Source organism: Jatropha curcas, chromosome 10, assembly GCF_041381405.1.
Source record: "Jatropha curcas cultivar XTBG-Jc1 chromosome 10, XTBG_Jcur_1.0, whole genome shotgun sequence".
NCBI classification, from domain to species: domain Eukaryota; kingdom Viridiplantae; phylum Streptophyta; class Magnoliopsida; order Malpighiales; family Euphorbiaceae; genus Jatropha; species Jatropha curcas.
The window spans coordinates 17203210-17222701 of record NC_143160.1 but is presented as its reverse complement, the minus strand read 5'-3'; the positions used below and the strand labels follow the sequence as shown (position 1 = coordinate 17222701).

The 19492-nt window shown below is 32.8% G+C and overlaps 1 protein-coding gene across 1 annotated transcript; it reads left to right on the top strand.

Moving 5' to 3' along the window:
- The first annotated feature begins 1270 nt into the window (after nucleotides 1-1270).
- Nucleotides 1271-13440, top strand: LOC105640976 (bifunctional cytosolic FAD synthase/FAD diphosphatase-like). Its single transcript, XM_089726979.1, has 17 exons — nucleotides 1271-1658; nucleotides 2698-2802; nucleotides 3660-3705; nucleotides 3789-3946; nucleotides 4113-4230; nucleotides 4356-4438; nucleotides 7313-7372; nucleotides 7604-7855; nucleotides 8446-8542; nucleotides 8789-8839; nucleotides 8965-9045; nucleotides 9121-9192; nucleotides 9515-9577; nucleotides 9702-9854; nucleotides 12476-12533; nucleotides 12611-12663; nucleotides 12761-13440. The coding sequence occupies exons 2-17, from the start codon at nucleotides 2702-2704 to the stop codon at nucleotides 12836-12838; spliced, it is 1524 nt and encodes a 507-aa protein (XP_089583105.1). The 5' UTR covers nucleotides 1271-1658; nucleotides 2698-2701; the 3' UTR covers nucleotides 12839-13440.
- The last annotated feature ends 6052 nt before the right edge of the window (nucleotides 13441-19492 follow it).

Sequence of the window (19492 nt, the reverse complement as noted above, 5' to 3'; positions counted from 1 at the left end):
AAAAAATAAAATTAATAATTGATTGAAACAATTCAATCCAACAATGGTTGTGTTCGACAATAACTTTTTAACACGCAAAACGTTATTTTTATAATGGCCGGTAACATATCATTTGAACTAGCTTTTAGAGGTTGATGTAACATTTTATAAAATGTTAACTCATGTAACATTTAGCTTTTAGTAAAAAGCTACTCAAACAATTAACAACTAAACGCTATTGAAACAACTAATAACTATCAAAATAATAAATTCTGCGAAACAGACACTATGTGTTGTTGAGTAATATTAGAATCTTTATGCCGACTAGGTGTATTATGGTAGGTCTTTTTACTTATGTGAGGAGTGGGCAGCCTCAAGTTTCAATCCTCCTGATCATAAGAAATTTTCATCAATTCAGTATGCTTTAATTTTTTTTAATAAATGATATGCTTTAATTTAAAACATGTAATTAATATCTATATAATCATATTTGGAATAAATTAAGAATTAAAAGTTGATTAATTTACTTTCATTTTTTAAAATACTCATGAAATCATAACCTTATGAAATTAATAGTAGGAAATTTGATTTAATCATTTTTACTCCATAAAATTGAATTCATAAAATTTCCTTTATATAAATACAAAAATCTTAAATTTATAAACAATTTCCAAACAATTTTACAGATTTTGTTTTAAATAATGGATTAAACAGTTGACTATGCTTAGAAAAAATGTATTAGTTTTCCACCTTATTTGTATTGAATATGGATCCAACAACTTGCCCACTCCATCTTCTTCGTATTCATTCTCCAAATCCAAATAGATTCATCAAAAATTTTTTTTGACTTAACCGAATTTAACTGAATCATTTTGGCCGAATTAATTTGATCCTTAACCAAACTGACATTGAAGAAAATGAAAACTTAATCGATCGATCGAATTTAACTAAAATTTATGATTAATCGAAATAAAAATTAACCGAAATTATTAATTACTATTTAATCAAAATAAAAATTAAAATATTTTTAATTTTTAATTTTATTATCTACTTAATCAAAACGACGTAACTTTAAGAGTCAACTAATTTAATTAATTGAACTAAATTAACTTTTAATCGAACATCAAAAATTTAATTTTTTATAATTTAATATTTATTCACTGAACTAAATTGGTCAAATTAATCGAACTGAATTAATCAAGCCGGATGTTCAACCAGATGTTGCCTGGAGAGTTATTGTCCGATTAAAAAAAACGTGGAAGAAATATTTATTTTAAGCCCGATACATATGCGATTCGAGCTAATGTAGCAGGACTCAAAAAAATATAAGCTTGAAGCTGTCTTTTGATTTTCTGGAAGTTCAAATCGTGGTCTATGCTATCGTCTCGCTCTCTCGTTCTCCCTTCGTCGCTTTCTGACCTTAGCAACAAGACAAGAAGCCCGATCTAGTTGGATAATGGATATATAGGATTTGAAGGACGATAAGCGATTCAACCTTCTCTCATTCGCTCTCTTCTTCTGGAGAGTCTGTCTATACTGCCGGCGACCCTGCCCCTCTCTTCGATTCTCTGATTTTTCCTTTTCAACGGTCAGTTGCCGTTGTTATTATATCACCGACGGCCTTTCCGATATCAATTTAATTTTTCGTTTTGCTGTCTGGAATAGGTGTAAGCTGCAAGGTGAGCATCTAATTATCGGTATGATTTTTCTTTTTCTGATAGGTTATTCATGTACAATGGAAATTTAAATGTTGTGTGGTAAAATTCCTTCTATTAGGCTTTGTATTATGGTGCTATTGCTTCCTGTGACTGAGAAGTTCTATAAAAGTCTTAATAAAAAATGAATTTTCATGTTAATTGATTTTAGATGATAACTTTGTTACCGCAGCAGACTGTTATTATATGTGCTAGAATGTCAATTTGGCCAATTGAATTGGCTTTTGCTTTTAAGTTTTTACGTGTGAAATAACTTATATGAGTAATGATCATATGTTTTTCTATATTTGAAAGGCTGTTTGGCCTTAATAAATCTAATTCTTTGTAAAAGTAAGATTCTAATGATGTTTGTTTCGTTGCGTTCAGCTTGGTTGATAGGGTCCAACCACTCCCAAATTAAACATAAACCACCGAATGCTGGGTTTCATATCCAGCCAACCTGACATCTCACTTCTTGAACTGGCTTTGACAGGTCTAACAACTGGGGGTAGACAGGCAACTGAGCCACCCTCCCAATCACCTTTCATCTCCAAATGCACCAAGCCTTTGTGGCTCTAGATCCTTCCATGTGTTCACCAAGATACCATTGTTGAAATCTAGACCCTCCTGTACTCATATATATGTACTCAGTGTCCATATGATCAATGTGGTCCAATACAGTTCAAAGATGTCCCTGGATCAACTTGGGTTGCACAACAATGATTCTTGTTTTTTAATGTACTTAGCTTCTACTACCTGACCATCTACAGAATAAACACGTATTGAGAATGTTAACTCTTCAGCTGTTGCCAAAGCTTCAGTTGCAAACAAAAAATTCATGGCTGATAGTCCTTTGCACAAGCTCGGTGCATCATGATTGCAAGTTTTGTAAGGAATATCACATTAAGACTCTAAAAGATTTACTTAATAAAATCTCAGTTCACACAATCAAAGTCCAAAATTTGTTCATCAAACAATTAATTTGCTTGGTTTACATCTTTCTTGTATTGTTATATGTGTCAAGGTACATGGAGATTGATAAAGCAATTAGAGAAAGTGATGATAGAAGGCTCAAGACCAAGTACAATAATGCCATCTATGTTATTCAAAGAGCTCTTGCTATATATTCGTGAGTTCCTTTCTATCTCCTTTAGGGTTTTGATTGATACTATGCAGTTGGTCATATTATAATTTGTAATCTGATTCATAATCTTTTTAGTAAATTTTGGCGAAGTATTGTAATAGGCTCCTTTTTGGTAGCAAAGAGAAGTTGGAAGAGAAAAATTTGTTAATTGCAAATGTTCTTGAAACTAGTTTAATTCCTCTTTGCCATCCAGAATTAATTAAAGCATTTGCACATTTGTCTGTTTTAGCTATATTTTATATGTTTGTATTTCAAATAATAGTTGAGTTCAGCAAGAAACATTTTCTTTGGACTCTGGAAATGTATTGATCTACTAATATCTTAATGAAAAAAGGTCATATTTGTTTGTTGGTTCCTTGTTTGCATTTGGTATGCCAAGAAAAATGGAATAAGTTGCGTGAAAGGGATGTTGATTATTCTCTTTGGGATCTAGTCAACATTGATTTTGACATATTTCTTGTTGATACTTGTCTGGATCATCTTGTTATCTTTAGGATTCTTAAATTTTAGTTGTTTTGCTGGTGTTTTGAATATGGAAATCTTCCATCTTCCTTACAATACTTGGAATTTTGTAAATGTGGAGTTTAGTGGGATAGAGATGAGGTTTTAAATGAGCTGCACTGCATTTGCCATTCTTGCTCTCCCAATTCATTCTTATTTCCATTGCGAGGAGATACTTCTACTTGATGTACTTTCATGATTTCATGCAAAGCGAATTCATGTGTTACCAAGCAAGCAAATGATTACTGTGAATGCTAATTTTATGGATTGGAATGGCTCCATACCTGTCTTTTCCCACTTTATGTTGATGCTTGGAAGCACTGACTTCATTTTCTGTGCAGGATTGAAGAGATTGCTTTAAGCTTCAATGGAGGAAAAGATTCAACAGTAGGTTTTCATCTACATTTTCTTGAGTAGTCCTACTGCCATTATCTTTTGTCAAATTAGTGAGCATAAACTTGGATTGGTAGGTTTTGCTGCACTTGCTTAGGGCCGGCTTTTTTTTGCATAAAGGTGGACAAAGCTGTTCCAATGGGGGTCTTATTAGTTTCCCAATTCGAACAATATATTTTGAGAGTTCCTCTGCTTTCCCTGAAATCAATTCATTTACCTATGAAACAGCCTCTAGGTGAGAAGATATTATTTTATGTAATTCAACTGTTTCTAAATATATTGCACAAGTGATGAATTATTTGTTTAAAAAGAAATACTGCTAGATCATTTGAACTGTTCTAAATTTAAGCATTTTGGATATCGAATCATCCAGTTTTGATGAAATTACTTTAAATGAGCAGCTATGGTTTGCAATTGGATATCATTAGCTCCGATTTCAAAACTGGATTGGAAAATCTGCTCAAAGCTAATCCTATCAAGGCTATTTTCCTTGGTGTTCGAATTGGTGACCCTACTGCGGTATGTTGATGCTCTATCTTAAAGAGGGATGCATTGGCCTCATAATTTCCCCTCTGCAAGATCCTTTTTCTGAAAGGCTGCTTTACATTTGAGACTGACAAAAGTAAAGTTCTTTATCTTTGCAGGTAGGCCAAGAACAATTCTCCCCTAGTTCGCCTGGATGGCCACCTTTTATGAGAGTGAATCCTATCTTAGACTGGTCATACAGGTCTAGTCGTGAACCATGAAATATCTCCTTTGATAGCTTATTCCTTTTCTTTTCTGCTCCTTATTTTTTATTTTTAGTTGATTGAACAAAATGAACAGCATTGAATAAAATCCAGGAAATAAAAGTTGATTCTTTGTAATTGGTGTTTGCCGATGATCACTGGACTGATAAATGTGTAACAGATCCCTTTTTAGAAGTGCTATAATGTTATGGCGCTGCTTGACTTAGGGTAGTTTTACTGCTATTTACGGTGTTTTTATTTAGTTATTCAGTGTTTATCATGTTATTATCAGTTTCTTTGTTAGTGGCTCTTAGTGGGGTGGTTAAGCAAGTAACTTATTGTAATGGGTAGTTATTACTGGGTAGTGGGTAGTTTTAGCTTTACATTTAGTTGTTTAAAAGGCTGCTATATCAGGAAAAATGTAAGCAGAATTGTGTGAAAAGGTTTTGAGTTCCTAAAACTCAGAGATTGTAGAGTTCTCTCTTAACGAGCTGTAGGAGATTGCAGATTCTCTCTAAGTTTGTCACCATTGATAGAAGGAAGAAAACTCCTTCTAAGATACTCATCTCAAACCTGATCCCCTAATTCAAAGACCCATAACTAGATCCAAATTTGGGACCATAACATATAACCATAGAGCTATTATTCACAGACTTGTTTGCATAGATTGCTAATATTCCTAAAAGTGCACGAGGCAGGAAGAAGGCTAAATGTGTTTACTCGCTACTGCTAGTTGTCAGTGTTGATGTCTTGGGTGATTCGCCTCGTGCCATTTTTCTTATTATACCTCAAATACAGCCCATATTTACCTTAATTTGCTCCCCCCCCCCCCTTATCCCTCCAAAATTACATTTACCCCTTTCAAATCCTTGAATTCTTCTTATTTTTGTATTCTTAGTTTCCCTTCCTTTTATATTTGAGCTTTCAGAACTTGTAGTTTTGCACTTGCAACTCCATGAATTCACACCATTAGTCCTGCTCTTATATTTAATTGGCTCTCTAAGTTTTGATTTATACAAATCAAATGCATATTACAATGGTGTTTGGTTTTACTAATTTTAACTTTTGACTTAAAGTATATTTTTTAACAAGTCAATTTAAAAATAACTGGTCAAGTGTTTGGTAAAACTATTTAAAGGTTATCTTTAAGCACTTTAATGTTTTTTATATCCAAATTACTTAAATTTGTATGTTAATTAAATAAGAAGTCTAAGAATTTTATAAGACCAAGGGTAGTATTGGCATTTTAAAAACTTATTAGGATAGTATAATCTTTTCCATGGTCAGAATAGTTTTAAAATCAGCAGATAGTCATAAGTGAGGGCTTATAGCTTTAATTAGAAGGTTTTTCCACAAGCAATAAAATTTTCTCTCTATATACTTGGTCCTATGATAAAATCAATGAGATGACTTTTTGCTCTCGTCTATCATATTCCTGTTTCTGCCACTAAATCATGATGGTGCATGATCTGGATGTCCAAATCTGGAGTTCCTGAAATCTTGTCAAGTTGTTTTAAAAAAAAAAAAAAAAGGAAATGATGAAATTTTGATATTAGAAACAGAAAAGGCAAGATAAGCTAAAGTGAAGATGATGACAATACGGAGCAGAGCAGTTGTGATGTGTTCTGTCTCGAAGATTTTCCTTTCCTTTCCATTTTCCTCCTTTTACACTTCTGAAGAATTCTCTTCATCTTTTTATTTTCATCCTTGTACAACTTTTGGTTTCATTTAAATTTGGGCCTCTAAAACAATATCTGTGGCTCATGTTTTAACTAATTCTCTTGGAGACTAAAGTACAAGATATTTTAGCAAAAGGACTAAAGCATAACAAAATTTAAGTTAGGAAGCATATAATTCACTTTCAAAATAGTGAGTTGGAAGTGTATTCTATTAAGTCTTGATGGTGTATTAGTAATTTGTCCTCTCTGTTAGTTTCTCTGAAGAATTTAGATTTTATACCTATATAGTTCACACCTGTAGTTCTTTATGAATTATGATCCTAAAAATCAATATGTACCACCAACTGCTATGCTAAGTTTGCTAATTACAGTTCCTTTGGCTTGTATTTTCATTGTGTTTTAGTTTCACATGTCTTTACCTATATTGTATAAATGTACAATGTCCGGAAACAAATAAACTAGTGAAACGGGACATTGGGTATAATTTATGCATACAAAATAATAAATCTTTTTAATAATTAAATTTATTTTAGCTATGTTATAATATATTTTACTTAACTAATGTATTTTTAGTTTTTCCTATCTAATTTTTCAGTTTCGATAAATGCATTAGTGTACGTATTTTTAGTATTATACATGCATCGAAGCCTAGTATATGGTGAAAAGATCCAGGTTACTGCATGCAATTTTTTTCCTGACTTATTGTTTTAGCATATGTTCTCTACTTCTTTCCATTATTTGTAAGATTCATTTGATTTGTTCTTTCTACATATAAATATTGCAAAAATATTTTTTTCAAAGCAAGTGTTCTATGTTTACTCAGTGTCAATTAATCACGTAAGTTTTTTGAATTTTATTGAAATTATGCTATTGAGTCTTTTTTACTTTTGAATGCTCATACTAAAATAAAATTTTATATAGTATTTGAAATGGTTTCATATAATAGTAATCAACTTTTTGCATAATAATTATATTCTTATTTTACAAAAAAAAAGATCATATTTTTAATAATTTAATCTATATTCTTATAATTATAGCAATTTTATTTAATATTTAAATTTATGGAAATAACTATGTATACATGTGCAATACAAGTGCTAAAAAGACTAGCGTTGATTAAATCTGATTTTATTTATTAGTGATATGTTAAAGCTGGGAAAATTTTGGGAATTCTAACATATGTTTCTTTCACAGAGATGTTTGGGCTTTTATTTTGACCTGCAAGGTCCGGTACTGCAGCCTTTATGATCAGGGGTAATTCTTCCTCTGGCTTCTAAATGTTAAGACTTTTTGTTCTATATTTTATAGGTCCAAGCTGTGCTGCTTGATTTTACAAATTTGCAATTTTATGCGAGTGCATATTCATATGCTTGACCACTTTAATAGTTGACTAGTTTTATACCATATGCTTGACCACTTTAATAGTTGACTAGTTTTATACCTCTTCATTGATAATCTATGATATCCATTTTCCTTTCCTCTCAGATATACTTCTATAGGGAGCATACATGACACAGTACCAAATTCATTGCTGTCCATCAATGACTCCAGTTGTAAAGATAGATTTAAACCTGCGTATTTGCTTTCTGATGGAAGATTAGAAAGAGCAGGAAGAGTAAAAAAATTGTCTCCTTCCTCTACTGGACATTTTCCTGTTAATGATAGCCCAGGCGATGTGGATCCACATAAAAACAGCATGCTTGTAGCATCAGCCATTGCTGTTGGGGATGAGATTTTGTAAGTCCCCTGTTAATTGGTTTTCAATTATCGTTTCCATTCTCTTGAGTTAACTGCTGTATCATCTTCAAAGTTATCTGATTATTTCTCTCTTAGTGATTCATGTAACTATGGAGATTGGCTGGCTTTACAATACAGTCTTTTTCAACTGTTGAAACATTTTATCTGGCTTTGCAACATAGAGATTTTTCTATGCATATTTTTTCATTATTATTTTTGCTTGATTATATGATTCTCCAAAGTCAAGTTTGCATTAGCCCAATAATTACTCCATTGTTTGATGTCTTACCTAAGTTGCACATTAGCATTTCAAATTAGTTGAGTGATTTATTATGGATGATATTGGTGCTCAAACATTTCATGTTCACTTGTTTCAGAGAAAAAGAAAAGGTTCAAACTACGTAAAATAAAATGAAATATTTGATATTACAACCTTTTTATCAGGGAAAAATGAAAAACCCTTGAGAATCTGAACGATGTATATCATTTGAACTCTGCTTAATTTTGCTGTAGCCTAGTTATGTTTCTTTATTTCTGTTACTCGCTCTTATTAATGAAGTTTCCGGTTCTCTATCTATTCCATAGCTCAGGTTTGGCACTGTCGAGGATCAATTGGGACCTTCACTGTGTAGAAAGATCCGTTCAATTGGTTGGTCTTTATCACAAGCTGCAGTAGTGCGGAATGATGTGAGTTATTATCTATGAGACTGATTTTGTAAGTTAGTCAGTCTTGTAGCAATTAAATGCCATACCTGTCTAAATGCCATATGTACAAGATGGAATTGCATGCATATTATATATTGGAAACTGTACACCATGATGAGCTTCATGCTCTGTATTAGCAGATTTATTTGGGGTCTCATACAGAGCTCTAACATTAGATTTGTCAACTCTTCTTAAAATGTATATTTCATGAATTTCTCTTTGCACCAGATAGATTCTGTGGCTGCAGAAGTTGAGCGATTTAAATCTGCCAATGATGTGGTAAACAATTTTACTTTATTACTTTCAGATGTAACACAGTTACTCCTTACCAGTATAACAAAAGCTACATCTTTTTCTTTAAAATATCTGTTGTCTCACAGAGTTTACACTTGATGCTTATATAGGTATTTATGTATGGAGGGGTAGGTCCATTGCATTCTGATGTTACTTTAGCTGGAGTTGCGAAGGCTTTTGGGGTTCGCCTGGTAAGTGTTTTCATTTAAGTTGTACATGTATGTAGTTTGTACAACAAGTAGATCTTTATTGATTGTTCAATGTAGGCTCCTGATGAAGAATTTGAAGAATATCTTAGGCATCTTATAGGTGAACACTGCACTGGTGATCGAAATGAGGTAATATTTCATCTATATTATTTTGATATTCTGCCACTTTTAGAACAAAAGAAAATTAAAGGATGATTTTGTCAAGGTATGTTTCTGTTTTGTTCAAGGCATTGGATTAGTTTACTTTAGGCAGTTATTGATTTCTGCAGTCAGGCTTTATTGATATCATTTACTCTTTCCTGTTTTACTGTTGATTGTACTGCCCATTCCCTTCAATGTTTTGCTTTTCTGAAATATATTATACCAAGTGCAATTGAATGAATGTATTTCCACAATGCACTTTGTGGTACAATTCATGTAATCTTAATTTAGTCTACCATCCTTTCTTCAGATGGCTCTGTTGCCTGAGGGTATTACTGAATTGCTACACCATGAAAAGCTGCCAGTTCCTATGGTATGTGTTTGGAAGCTAAATTATGATATTGATGATGTGATTTTTACTCGTTCCTCTAAGCAATGTAATTAATGTGATGTATGAGGTGCTTGTTTGAATTGCTGTCAAGTGATTGTCTCTGCAGATAAAGTGCCAGAATGTAATCATTCTTGCGGCAACAAATGTTGCTGAGCTGGATGAGGAATGGGAATGTTTGACAGAATTAACAAAATCTTACAACCTGCTGCCAATGTTGGAACCATTTGTATTGAAACAAATTTTAACAAATCTTTCAGATGTACGTATTTTAATTTAGCATTTTTTACTTCCTCATTTCTGGCACTACAAATATGACATGCTTTTACTGCATTTCCAGTGGTGGAGCTGAGGTCGATTGCTTGCATACTTTTATTTTAATGATGACAATCAACCTGTACAATATTTGCCATTTTCAAGTTTTGGATGCTTGATAACCTGTTATTGTTCTGTTTCTCCTTACCTTCCTCAGTTGCTGTAGCTATCACTTAACTACAGTTTGATTAGTTTTGTTGAAATGTTTTCTTTCTTTGATACAAATACACTTGACTTCATTTAGATTAATCATGCCAGGCTTGTTTGGCAACTGTTACTGTCCATGCACAATATTGTTGGTATCAAAATAGAAAGATTAGTTTAGAAGTGAATAATTTTAGGATTCACAAGAGTTGATCATGCTGAGGTATCCAGACTGCATATTTTGACTTTAGGAATTTTAATTTTGGTCAACCTGTCAGTTCTTGGGAAATACTCTTCAGTGATCAGCATATGTGTTTTCAAGGTTGAATTGCATAAGTAGGCATATCAATTAAGCAATGCTGATAGAATAGGATGTTTTTCTTTTAATTCATTAGGCTCTGTTTGGGATTTGATTTTGAGCTGTTTTTAAAAAACATAATTTTTGCTTCAATTTTATTTTTTCAAAATTTTCTTAACTTCTTTTGGAAAACCATCATTTGGGAAAAGCTATTATCAATCTTTTCAGTTTTCCCAATCTATGTTTGACTAAGCCTTGCATGGCAAACACATTTAATCAAAAACAACCCAATTACAATACCAAAGAAGTACGTAGGGGTAACTTGTTTTATCTTGATGACGGCTGATTTGACCTGTCAGTTTATTCGTTCAAACAATGAAATAAGCTTATTTGTCTTATCTGAACCCTTTAGGAACCATGATTTGGGACTAGCTAACATCAATCTTTTCTCAGCCTATGATTTACCAAGCCGTGCATTGCAAACACAGTTAATAAAAAACAACCCAATTACAATGCCAAAGAACATAAATATTAAAGGCATGCCTGAGGCGCCCTTTTCATAGGGTGCAAATGCTGGAGCCTTGAACTTCAGAAGGCAGGCAAGGTGAATCAGGTGAGGGATTAGGCACAAAGGTGAATGCCTTGTTGCAGGCGTGAGGTGCAGAAAAAGGTTCACTTTGTGTTTTTAATAGCTAAACCTAAAAAATTTTAGGGTTTTGAGGTGTTATATACAGTCTTATGCTGTAGGATGAGTTTTATTTATATCCAAATCCAACTACATCTTTTCACTTAAAAAAAAGGAAACAAAAATAAAAACAAAGAAAAGAATCCTGCGATACAACTCCAGCAGGCAGCAGGTATGTCTTTAGCTTGAATTTTTCCTTTTTTTTTTCTTGTTTCTTTTGCTTCTTTTTTTCCCCCATGTTTTTGCTGCTTCTCCCCCCTCTGCTTTCTAATTCACTAGCTTAAAATATAGATGCAATGTCGCCAAAATTTTGCCGGAAGTTATGAGCTGATTGTTTGATTATTTGAGATATAATTTGAATCATTGATCACTTTTTATATTATAAATTAAAATTAAATTGTAATTGTTGGTTTAGTTGATATACAGTTTAATCAAGTAGGATCTGATTTGATTTATGCACCGAATTTGAATTTGAGTTTTCAGTTATAAACCTAGCTGCAAAAGAACATTTGGGTTAAAACCTACTGTTATTTTGTCAAATGGTGTGATTTAAAATTTTACATGTTTATATTATTGGCATGAATTTTTGTACAATTTTATTGTTATTTTATCTAAATTTAAAAAATTTTTTTGCCTCACTTCAGTCAGGCGTGTCCCTTTGCCTCACTCCTTGTTCTTGGGCTACAAGAGCTCTTTGCACCTTTAATTACTATGCCAAAGAAGCACTTAGGGGTCACTTTTTTTTTTTTTTTTTTTTTTTTTTTTTTTTTGAGGGCTTATTCGACATTCAATTTATTTGTTCAGACAATGAAATAAACTTATTTGTCTAAGCTGAACCCCTTTTGGAAAACCATGATTGGGAAAAGCTCAACCATGATTGGGAAAAGCTAATATCAATATTTCCCCATAGCTATGGTTTACTAAGCCTTGCATTGCAAACATAGTCAATCAAAACAACCCAATTACAATGCTAAAGAAGCACTGAGGGGTCACTTGTTTTATCTTATTGACGGCTTATTTGGTTTTCAATGTATTCATTCAGACAATAAAATAAGTTTATTTATCTGAGCTAAACCAATAAGCTACTTATTTGAATTTGCAAGACAAATGTGTCTGAATGAAAAAGCTTCCTTTTAGAGCTAATTCAATAATTTCTATGACTTGATGAAAAGACAAAACTATTCCCTACAATTATACAATGACAATGTCTACTATTTAATCTTTCAACAATCAGCTCTTGATACTAATACTTAATTATTCAGCTCAATAAGTTGTTTATTCATATTCAACATTCAGAATTCAGACCAAATGAATGACTCCTTAGTCAAAATATTATGGTTAGTACTAGAATGTTGATGAAGATACATGTGATATTGATATCTGATATTCGTTTGTTTCATTATTTGTAATATCACCTTGATTTTGCCCCCAATAAATGCAGGTAGAAATTGCTCAACCTCTATCCAAATTGTGTCTTGACTTCCCAGATATTAATATAGGTAAGTTTCTCTAAAATTACTTCCCAGATATTAATATATGCGGTCTCTCATTCTGATGTTACTTTTGCATTATGAAGGGGTTTATCGGAAATCCAGGAATGGGACTCTTGTAATTAATTTTGAAGGCAAGGTAAAAAGAAAACTTTGCCTGTGCATCCAACTTATTATTGTACTTCCATATTTAAGTTATTCCTCTAATTTTAACTACTACACAAAACTGGTTACAGAATCAATTGCGGATTGATTTAGCTGTAGAAGCATTATGCAAGTTCTTTCATCCTGGGGCATTTTCTGAAATTCACTAAATTGGTGATTCTGCTCATTTTTTAAGTATTTCCTTCTGAAGCTTGAGATTCTGATTGCTCATTTGATGGTATTACCTGTCGGTAACATAAAAGGAGTGGGAGGCAGCCTTGTGGTCAATGTGAAGATCAAATGTGAAGATTAGAGGAGGTTCCAGTTGGTAACAGAATTAAAAAAACAAAAAAAAAAAAAAAAAAAAATGGGGGAAATCAGAGGAAACTTTAAAAGACTATAGAAAAAGATAACTGCACAAAGCATTTTATGGTTAAGGAGGAACCAGATTGTCATCGTCATAAGCTAACTGGTTGAAAGGCTTCGCCTCTGCCTTCAGGCAAAAGCTAAGTGAAGTTCAATGCTCTTCAAATAATTGAAGAGGTTTTGGTGTTGAACTGCAAAAGAATTCCTTATGAATTATCAGCTTTATGTTTACTCAATTTCAAGAATATTTTGCTAGTTTCATTACTTTTTTATTTATCATCGATTTGTGCAATTCTTGTTTTCGCCAAGTGGTTCAGTCAATTATGTGATACAATGATTAATGAAAATTTGGAAATGTTGCTTAGATAGTTTGGAATAAATTCACACAATTTATTTCATTTGCAAATGACTTCTAATAAATTTTTATGTTTGGGTTAATCTAGGCATGGCTACCAGTTCAGTTCTAACCGGAATCGAATTGCACTATAGATGAACTGAAATCGGACCGGAATCGAACTAGCGGTTCAAAATTTTAAACCGGAATCGACGGTTCAATGGCTAGTTAAGGTTCATGTGAATGTTAAAAAATGAACTTGAATCGGCCTAGAATTGGTAGTTAACCGGTAGTTCTGGTTTGGTTTGAATCGGATGCACAAATAAAATTATCTGTAGCTTAAAATTTTTTATAAAATAAATTTATATCACTTGATTTGACTGTAATGATTTGATTTATAGTGAAGAGAAGTATGGCACATAATTTATAAAAAGTGGTGAAAAAAAAGTACACATGATGGTACATAATTTATAAAAAGTAGGGAAAAAAAAAGGTAGTTGACAGGTGACTTTTAATTTTTTTATTTTTGGTAAATAAATTTTATTCATTTTTAATCAATTATTTATTTATTTATTATAATTTATTAAATTATCCCAAAATATAGTTGTTATTTTTCTGTTATGAGGGACAATTTGGAAAACTAATAAATGAAAAATATGTATAAATATGATGAGTGGATTTTTTTTTCACAACCAATTATATCCTAACTCTCCTCTTATTCTCAATCAAAATTCTCTCAAATTTTTATAGTTCATTATTTTTCTATTGCTTTATTTTCCTTAATATTGAAATTATCTATTGTTTATTTTTTATTTTCATATATCCAATTCTAAATTCCTTCTAATCTCAATTTTTCCATTCATAATTTCTCCCTCATTCCATTAATTTCATATTCTTATTCTTTTTTTTTTCATAATTCCATTTAAAAACATGGCACACAATTCACAAAGTTCTAAGGAAAAGTAAGTTACTCAAAGTATGAAAGAAATTGATTCAAACGATCCATTGATTATTTTTCACCACAATTTAATGATGAAGATCAACATCAAATTCTAGTTGAGGAACGTTATATTCGTCGTTATCCACCACAAGAAGCAACATCTCCTAATATTTCAATAAGTAAACTACCAAAATTAGATATTTTCAAGAAGCACTTTGCAAAAATTGTTCAAGATAATAGAGAAATCAATGCGGTTCGATGTAATTATTGCAAAAAAGAATATGCATTCAAGTTTGGAGGAGGCTATGACACTCTCAATAGGCATTTAAAATCACATCATCCAAGTAAGGTAGGAATGGATGCAACTCAAACTTAATTATCGTCATCAAGGTATGATGATCCTAACACTCCTCTATTTAAATATAGTGATGAAACTAATAAAATTGAAATGGCTAAATGGTTTGTATGGAACGATTATCTTTTTCATTTGTGAAAAAAATTGGATTTAATAACTATCGTAAAAAAGCATTAAATCCTAAAGCAAAAAGGACACCTAGGAATACACTTAAAAGAACTATCTTATCTATTTATTTAAAAAAAAGAAATTTTAAAAAATGTATTTGCAAATTTTGATGGTAAAATTGCTATTTGTTGTGATATTTGGTATGATGCATGTTAAACTCATTCTTATATGGGTGTTACTGTTAGATAAACTTTAATATAGCCCAGATCTTATTGTTCATATAATTTTGTTTAATAAGAACACACAATAAACGGAAGCGTAGCTTGATCCATAGTTATTAATTACCTGGTTGCGGCAATTCTAATTCTTACCGTGACAGTAGATCTATGTTTCTTCACTCTGGCCTTTTGTCCATAAGTTCTCTCTTAATGGTTAGAGAATTATCAACAGCAACGAGAGTTTTCTTTTCACGTTCTCTCAAACAATCTATCACCGCTATGTGTTTGAGGTGGCCGTTAATCTCTCTTAACATACGCTTTTGATTTCCTTGATCTATTTTATAAGGCAGAGGAATGACATTAAAACCCTAACTGGTCCTCATTTTATTAAGCCAAATAACCGTTATTTTGGACCACCTTAATTAGAACTAGCCCTTTAACTATATGGGCCACATAGATTATTAAAGTAATCTAACAATCTCTCACTTGACCCATGTGCATTTCTTGAATTAATCATGTTAACTTAATTAGAATTAAAGTAATCGGATTATGGCGGTCACAAATCATTAATCGACATGATTCCTTTCATACATCACAGACCATCTGAATTCATAAGAACTTTAATTGAAAAATGATTCAACAAACAATACATTGTTACAATCAACATTATTGTTATCTCACTTAAACCATTATTATATACATCTATAATATGGATAACACATAAATAAGCAAAAACACATCTTTAATTGAATTTCCAAGTGTCACAATAATATGAGCAAAATAACCATATGTATATATATATACAATTTTGAACATCATGCTAACAAGGACTTATCTATAATGCCCATCCTATCAACATGGCCAGTGAAGATTCTGGGTGGTAAGCCTTTAGTTAGCGAATCCGCTATCATCAGGTCAGTACCGATATGCTCAATTGACACATTGTGTTTTTGCATTTCTTCTTTTACAGATAGGTACTTTAAATCCATGTGCTTTGCACCCTTAGAATACCTATCGTTTTTAGAGAAGAAAACAACTGCGGAATTATCACAGTAAATTCTCAACGGTCTAGCTATACTGTCAACAATACCTAGACCTGAGAAAAAGTTCTGCAACCACAACGCATGAACAGTGGCCTCAAAGCATGCCACAAATTCAGCCTCCATCGTGGAAGTAGCAATGACATACTACTTTCCACTTTTCCATGAAACTGCTCCTTAAGCTAGGAGAAACAAGTAGCCAAATGTAGATTTTCTCGAATCTACACAACCGGCACAGTCTGAATCCGAGTATCCCACCACTTCTAGATAGCTGGACTTTCTATAGGTGAGTATATGATCCTTGATGCCTTGTAAATACCTAAGTACTTTCTTTGCATCTTTCCAATGGTCCATCCCGGGATTACTTTGATATCGCCCTAACATTCCTACGATGAAACTAATATCTAGTTGAGTACATTTTTGAACATACATTAAGCTCCTAACTACTGACGCATAGGGAAAAGACTCCATCTCTTTACGTTCCAAATCATTATTAGGACATTGCATTTCGCTGAACCTATCTCCTTTCCGAATTGGAACTATTCCTGCGGAGCATTTATCCATTATGAATCTCTCTAATACCTTGTCAATGTAAGCTCTTTGAGACAATCCTAACAATCCTTGTGATTTATTATGTAATATTTCTATTCCTATCACATAGGATGCCTCACCCATATCTTTCATTTCAAAGTTCTTAGAGAGAAAACCCTTTACATCATGTAACGACTCAACATCATTCGTAGCAAGAAGAATGTCGTCAACATATAGGACTAACACAATGGACTTGCTCCCACTGACCTTCATATAAATACACTGATCAACAGTGTTTTCTATAAATCCATATGAAGTGATGGTATTATTGAACTTAAGATACCATTGACGGGAAGCTTGCTTCAGTCCATATATTGACTTCTTTAACTTTCCAAATTTTTCTTTCCTGTGACTACAAATCCCTCTGGTTGGTCCCTATATACTTCCTCCTCTAAGTCACCATTAAGAAAGGTCGTCTTTACATCCATTTGGTGAAGCTCTAGATCGTAATGGGCCACCAAAGCCAAAATAATTCTTAAAGAGTCCTTTTTGGAAACTGGAGAAAATGTCTCTTTATAATCAATGCCATCATTCTGAGTGTAACCTCTAGCAACAAGTTTGGCCTTATATCTTTCAATGTAGCCCTTAGAGTCCCGTTTGGTCTTGACAACCCATTTACAACCAACTTGCTTTGAACCCTTAGGCAACTCGACTAAGTCCTAGACTTGATTATCACTCATTGATTGCATCTCTTCTTTCATGGCATTAAACCACTTTTCAGAATTATTACATTCCATGGCTTTTTAGAAAGAGACTGGATCCTTATCAATGCTCAATTCACATTCATGCTCAAGTGAGTAAACCACATAATCACTAGAAATAGTTGGCCTTCTTTGCCTTTGTGACCTCCGTAATGCTATTTCTTGTGAAACCACTTACTCATTCGTGACTTGTTCATTATTTACTGGTTCATCATTTATATGGTCATTTTGTGGGTTTTGAATGTTGTTTTGTTGTTGGACCATGTTATTAAACTGTGATAGAATAAGAGGAACAATAATTGAAGAAGAGACATTAGGAGAATCCATCTGAGTTGAATTTCTAATCTGAATCTCTTGCACATCCACTTTATGTGATTCAACACTCCCACTAAATTGGTCATTTTCAATAAACCAAGCATTACCAGACTCAATAATTCTCGTACTATGGTTAGGACAATAAAATTTGTATCCTTTTGATTTTTCGAGACGTCCTATGAAAAATCCACTAACCGTTCTAGCATCAAGCTTCTTTTCATGTGGATTATATATCCTAACTTCTGCTAGGCAACCCCAAACATGAAGATGCCTTAAACTAGATTTCCTTCCTGTCCACAGTTCATAAGGGGTCTTAGGAACTCCCTTATTAGGAACCCTATTAAGTAAATATGTAGCAGTCTTTAATGCATGCATCCATAACGATAAAGGTACAGTACTGTTACTTAACATACTCCTAACCATTTCCATAAGAGTACGATTTCGCCTTTTAGCTACACCACTCTATTGAGGTGTACCCGACATTGTGTATTGTGCACAAATGCCACGACTTTCAAGGAACTTTGCAAATGGACCTGGACATTGTACATTTTCATTAAATTTACCATAATATTCACCACCTCTATCAAATCTCACAACTTTAACTTTTCTATTTAACTGCCTCTCTACCTCATTAATGAATATCTCAAGAATATCCACTGATTAAGAATTTTCATGCCGTAAATAAACATAACCATACCGTGAGAAATCATCGATAAAAGTGATAAAATATTTTTCTCCACCCCAAGAGGGAACATCAAAAGGACCACATATATCAGTGTGTATAAGATCAAGTAATTCACTACTTCTTGTGGCTGGATTCTTTAATGTGTGCTTAGTTTGCTTACCTTTAAAATCCAATTGAGGTAAGATTTCACTTTTCACTAACCTCAAAATCCTTTCTTTGGATATGTGACCTAGCCTTTGATGCCACAAGAAAGCAGAACATTCATTATGTGCACTACGTTTATTACTTATATTGTGCTCAACATTAAACAGGGATTCAATAAATTCAACATCAAGATTAAAACGATACAAACCATCAATCATTGTACTAGAACCATAATAGTACTTATGTTTGTACAATGAAAAAACACCATTACAAATCTTGAAATTAAAACAAATATTGTCCAACCTCCTTACAAAAACCAAATTTCTAGCACATCCAGGAACATAGAGACACTTTTCAAGATCCAGATAACAACCAATGTTGAGGATCAATCTATGAGTCCCAATTCCCTCTATTTGTGACTTCATTCTATTTCCCATGTATAGGAACTTTTGAGTTCCATTTATGGGTTGGATCGAAAGGAATCCTTGTATAACATGAGATACATGAGTAGTTGCACCAGAATCTAACGACCAGGTATTATTAGGCACCTCAATAAGATTTGATTCAAAACATACTGAAACATAAAGTATACCTTTCTTTTCGAACCAAATCTTCCTTTTACGACAATCCTTCTTGAAGTGACCATTCTTCCTACAGAAGTAGCACTTCAGCTCGTTACGGATTTGGCCCTCATTAACCTTCATTGGGGCTTTGTCCTTTTTCATGCCTTTCTTTCCTAATTTGTTGTTGCTGCTACTAGCCCCATTATGAAATGTGAGATTGATAGAGTGTTCCTTTAATTTCTTTAATCTCCCTTCCTCTTGAATCAACATGGCCTTGAGTTCCTGAATGTTCCATTTTTCCTTGAGGGTGTTGTAATTCACCTAGAACTAATCAAACTCAAGAGGAAGTGAGTTAATAATAAATTGAACTAAAAAGGATTCAATAACATCCATTCCCGTCGATTTCAATTTGGCTGCCAAATTCTGCATGCCAGTCACATGATCATGAATGGATTGTGACCAAT

What these genes read in the sequence shown, in the direction of transcription:
- LOC105640976 (XM_089726979.1), top strand. Translation starts at nt 2,702, where the DNA reads ATGGAGATTGATAAAGCAATTAGAGAAAGTGATGATAGAAGGCTCAAG. An exon ending in AGGCTTTTGGGGTTCGCCTG is followed by an intron (nt 9,046 to 9,120) that starts GTAAGTGTTTTC and finishes TGTTCAATGTAG; the next exon opens with GCTCCTGATGAAGAATTTGA. An exon ending in TTTTAACAAATCTTTCAGAT is followed by an intron (nt 9,855 to 12,475) that starts GTACGTATTTTA and finishes CAATAAATGCAG; the next exon opens with GTAGAAATTGCTCAACCTCT.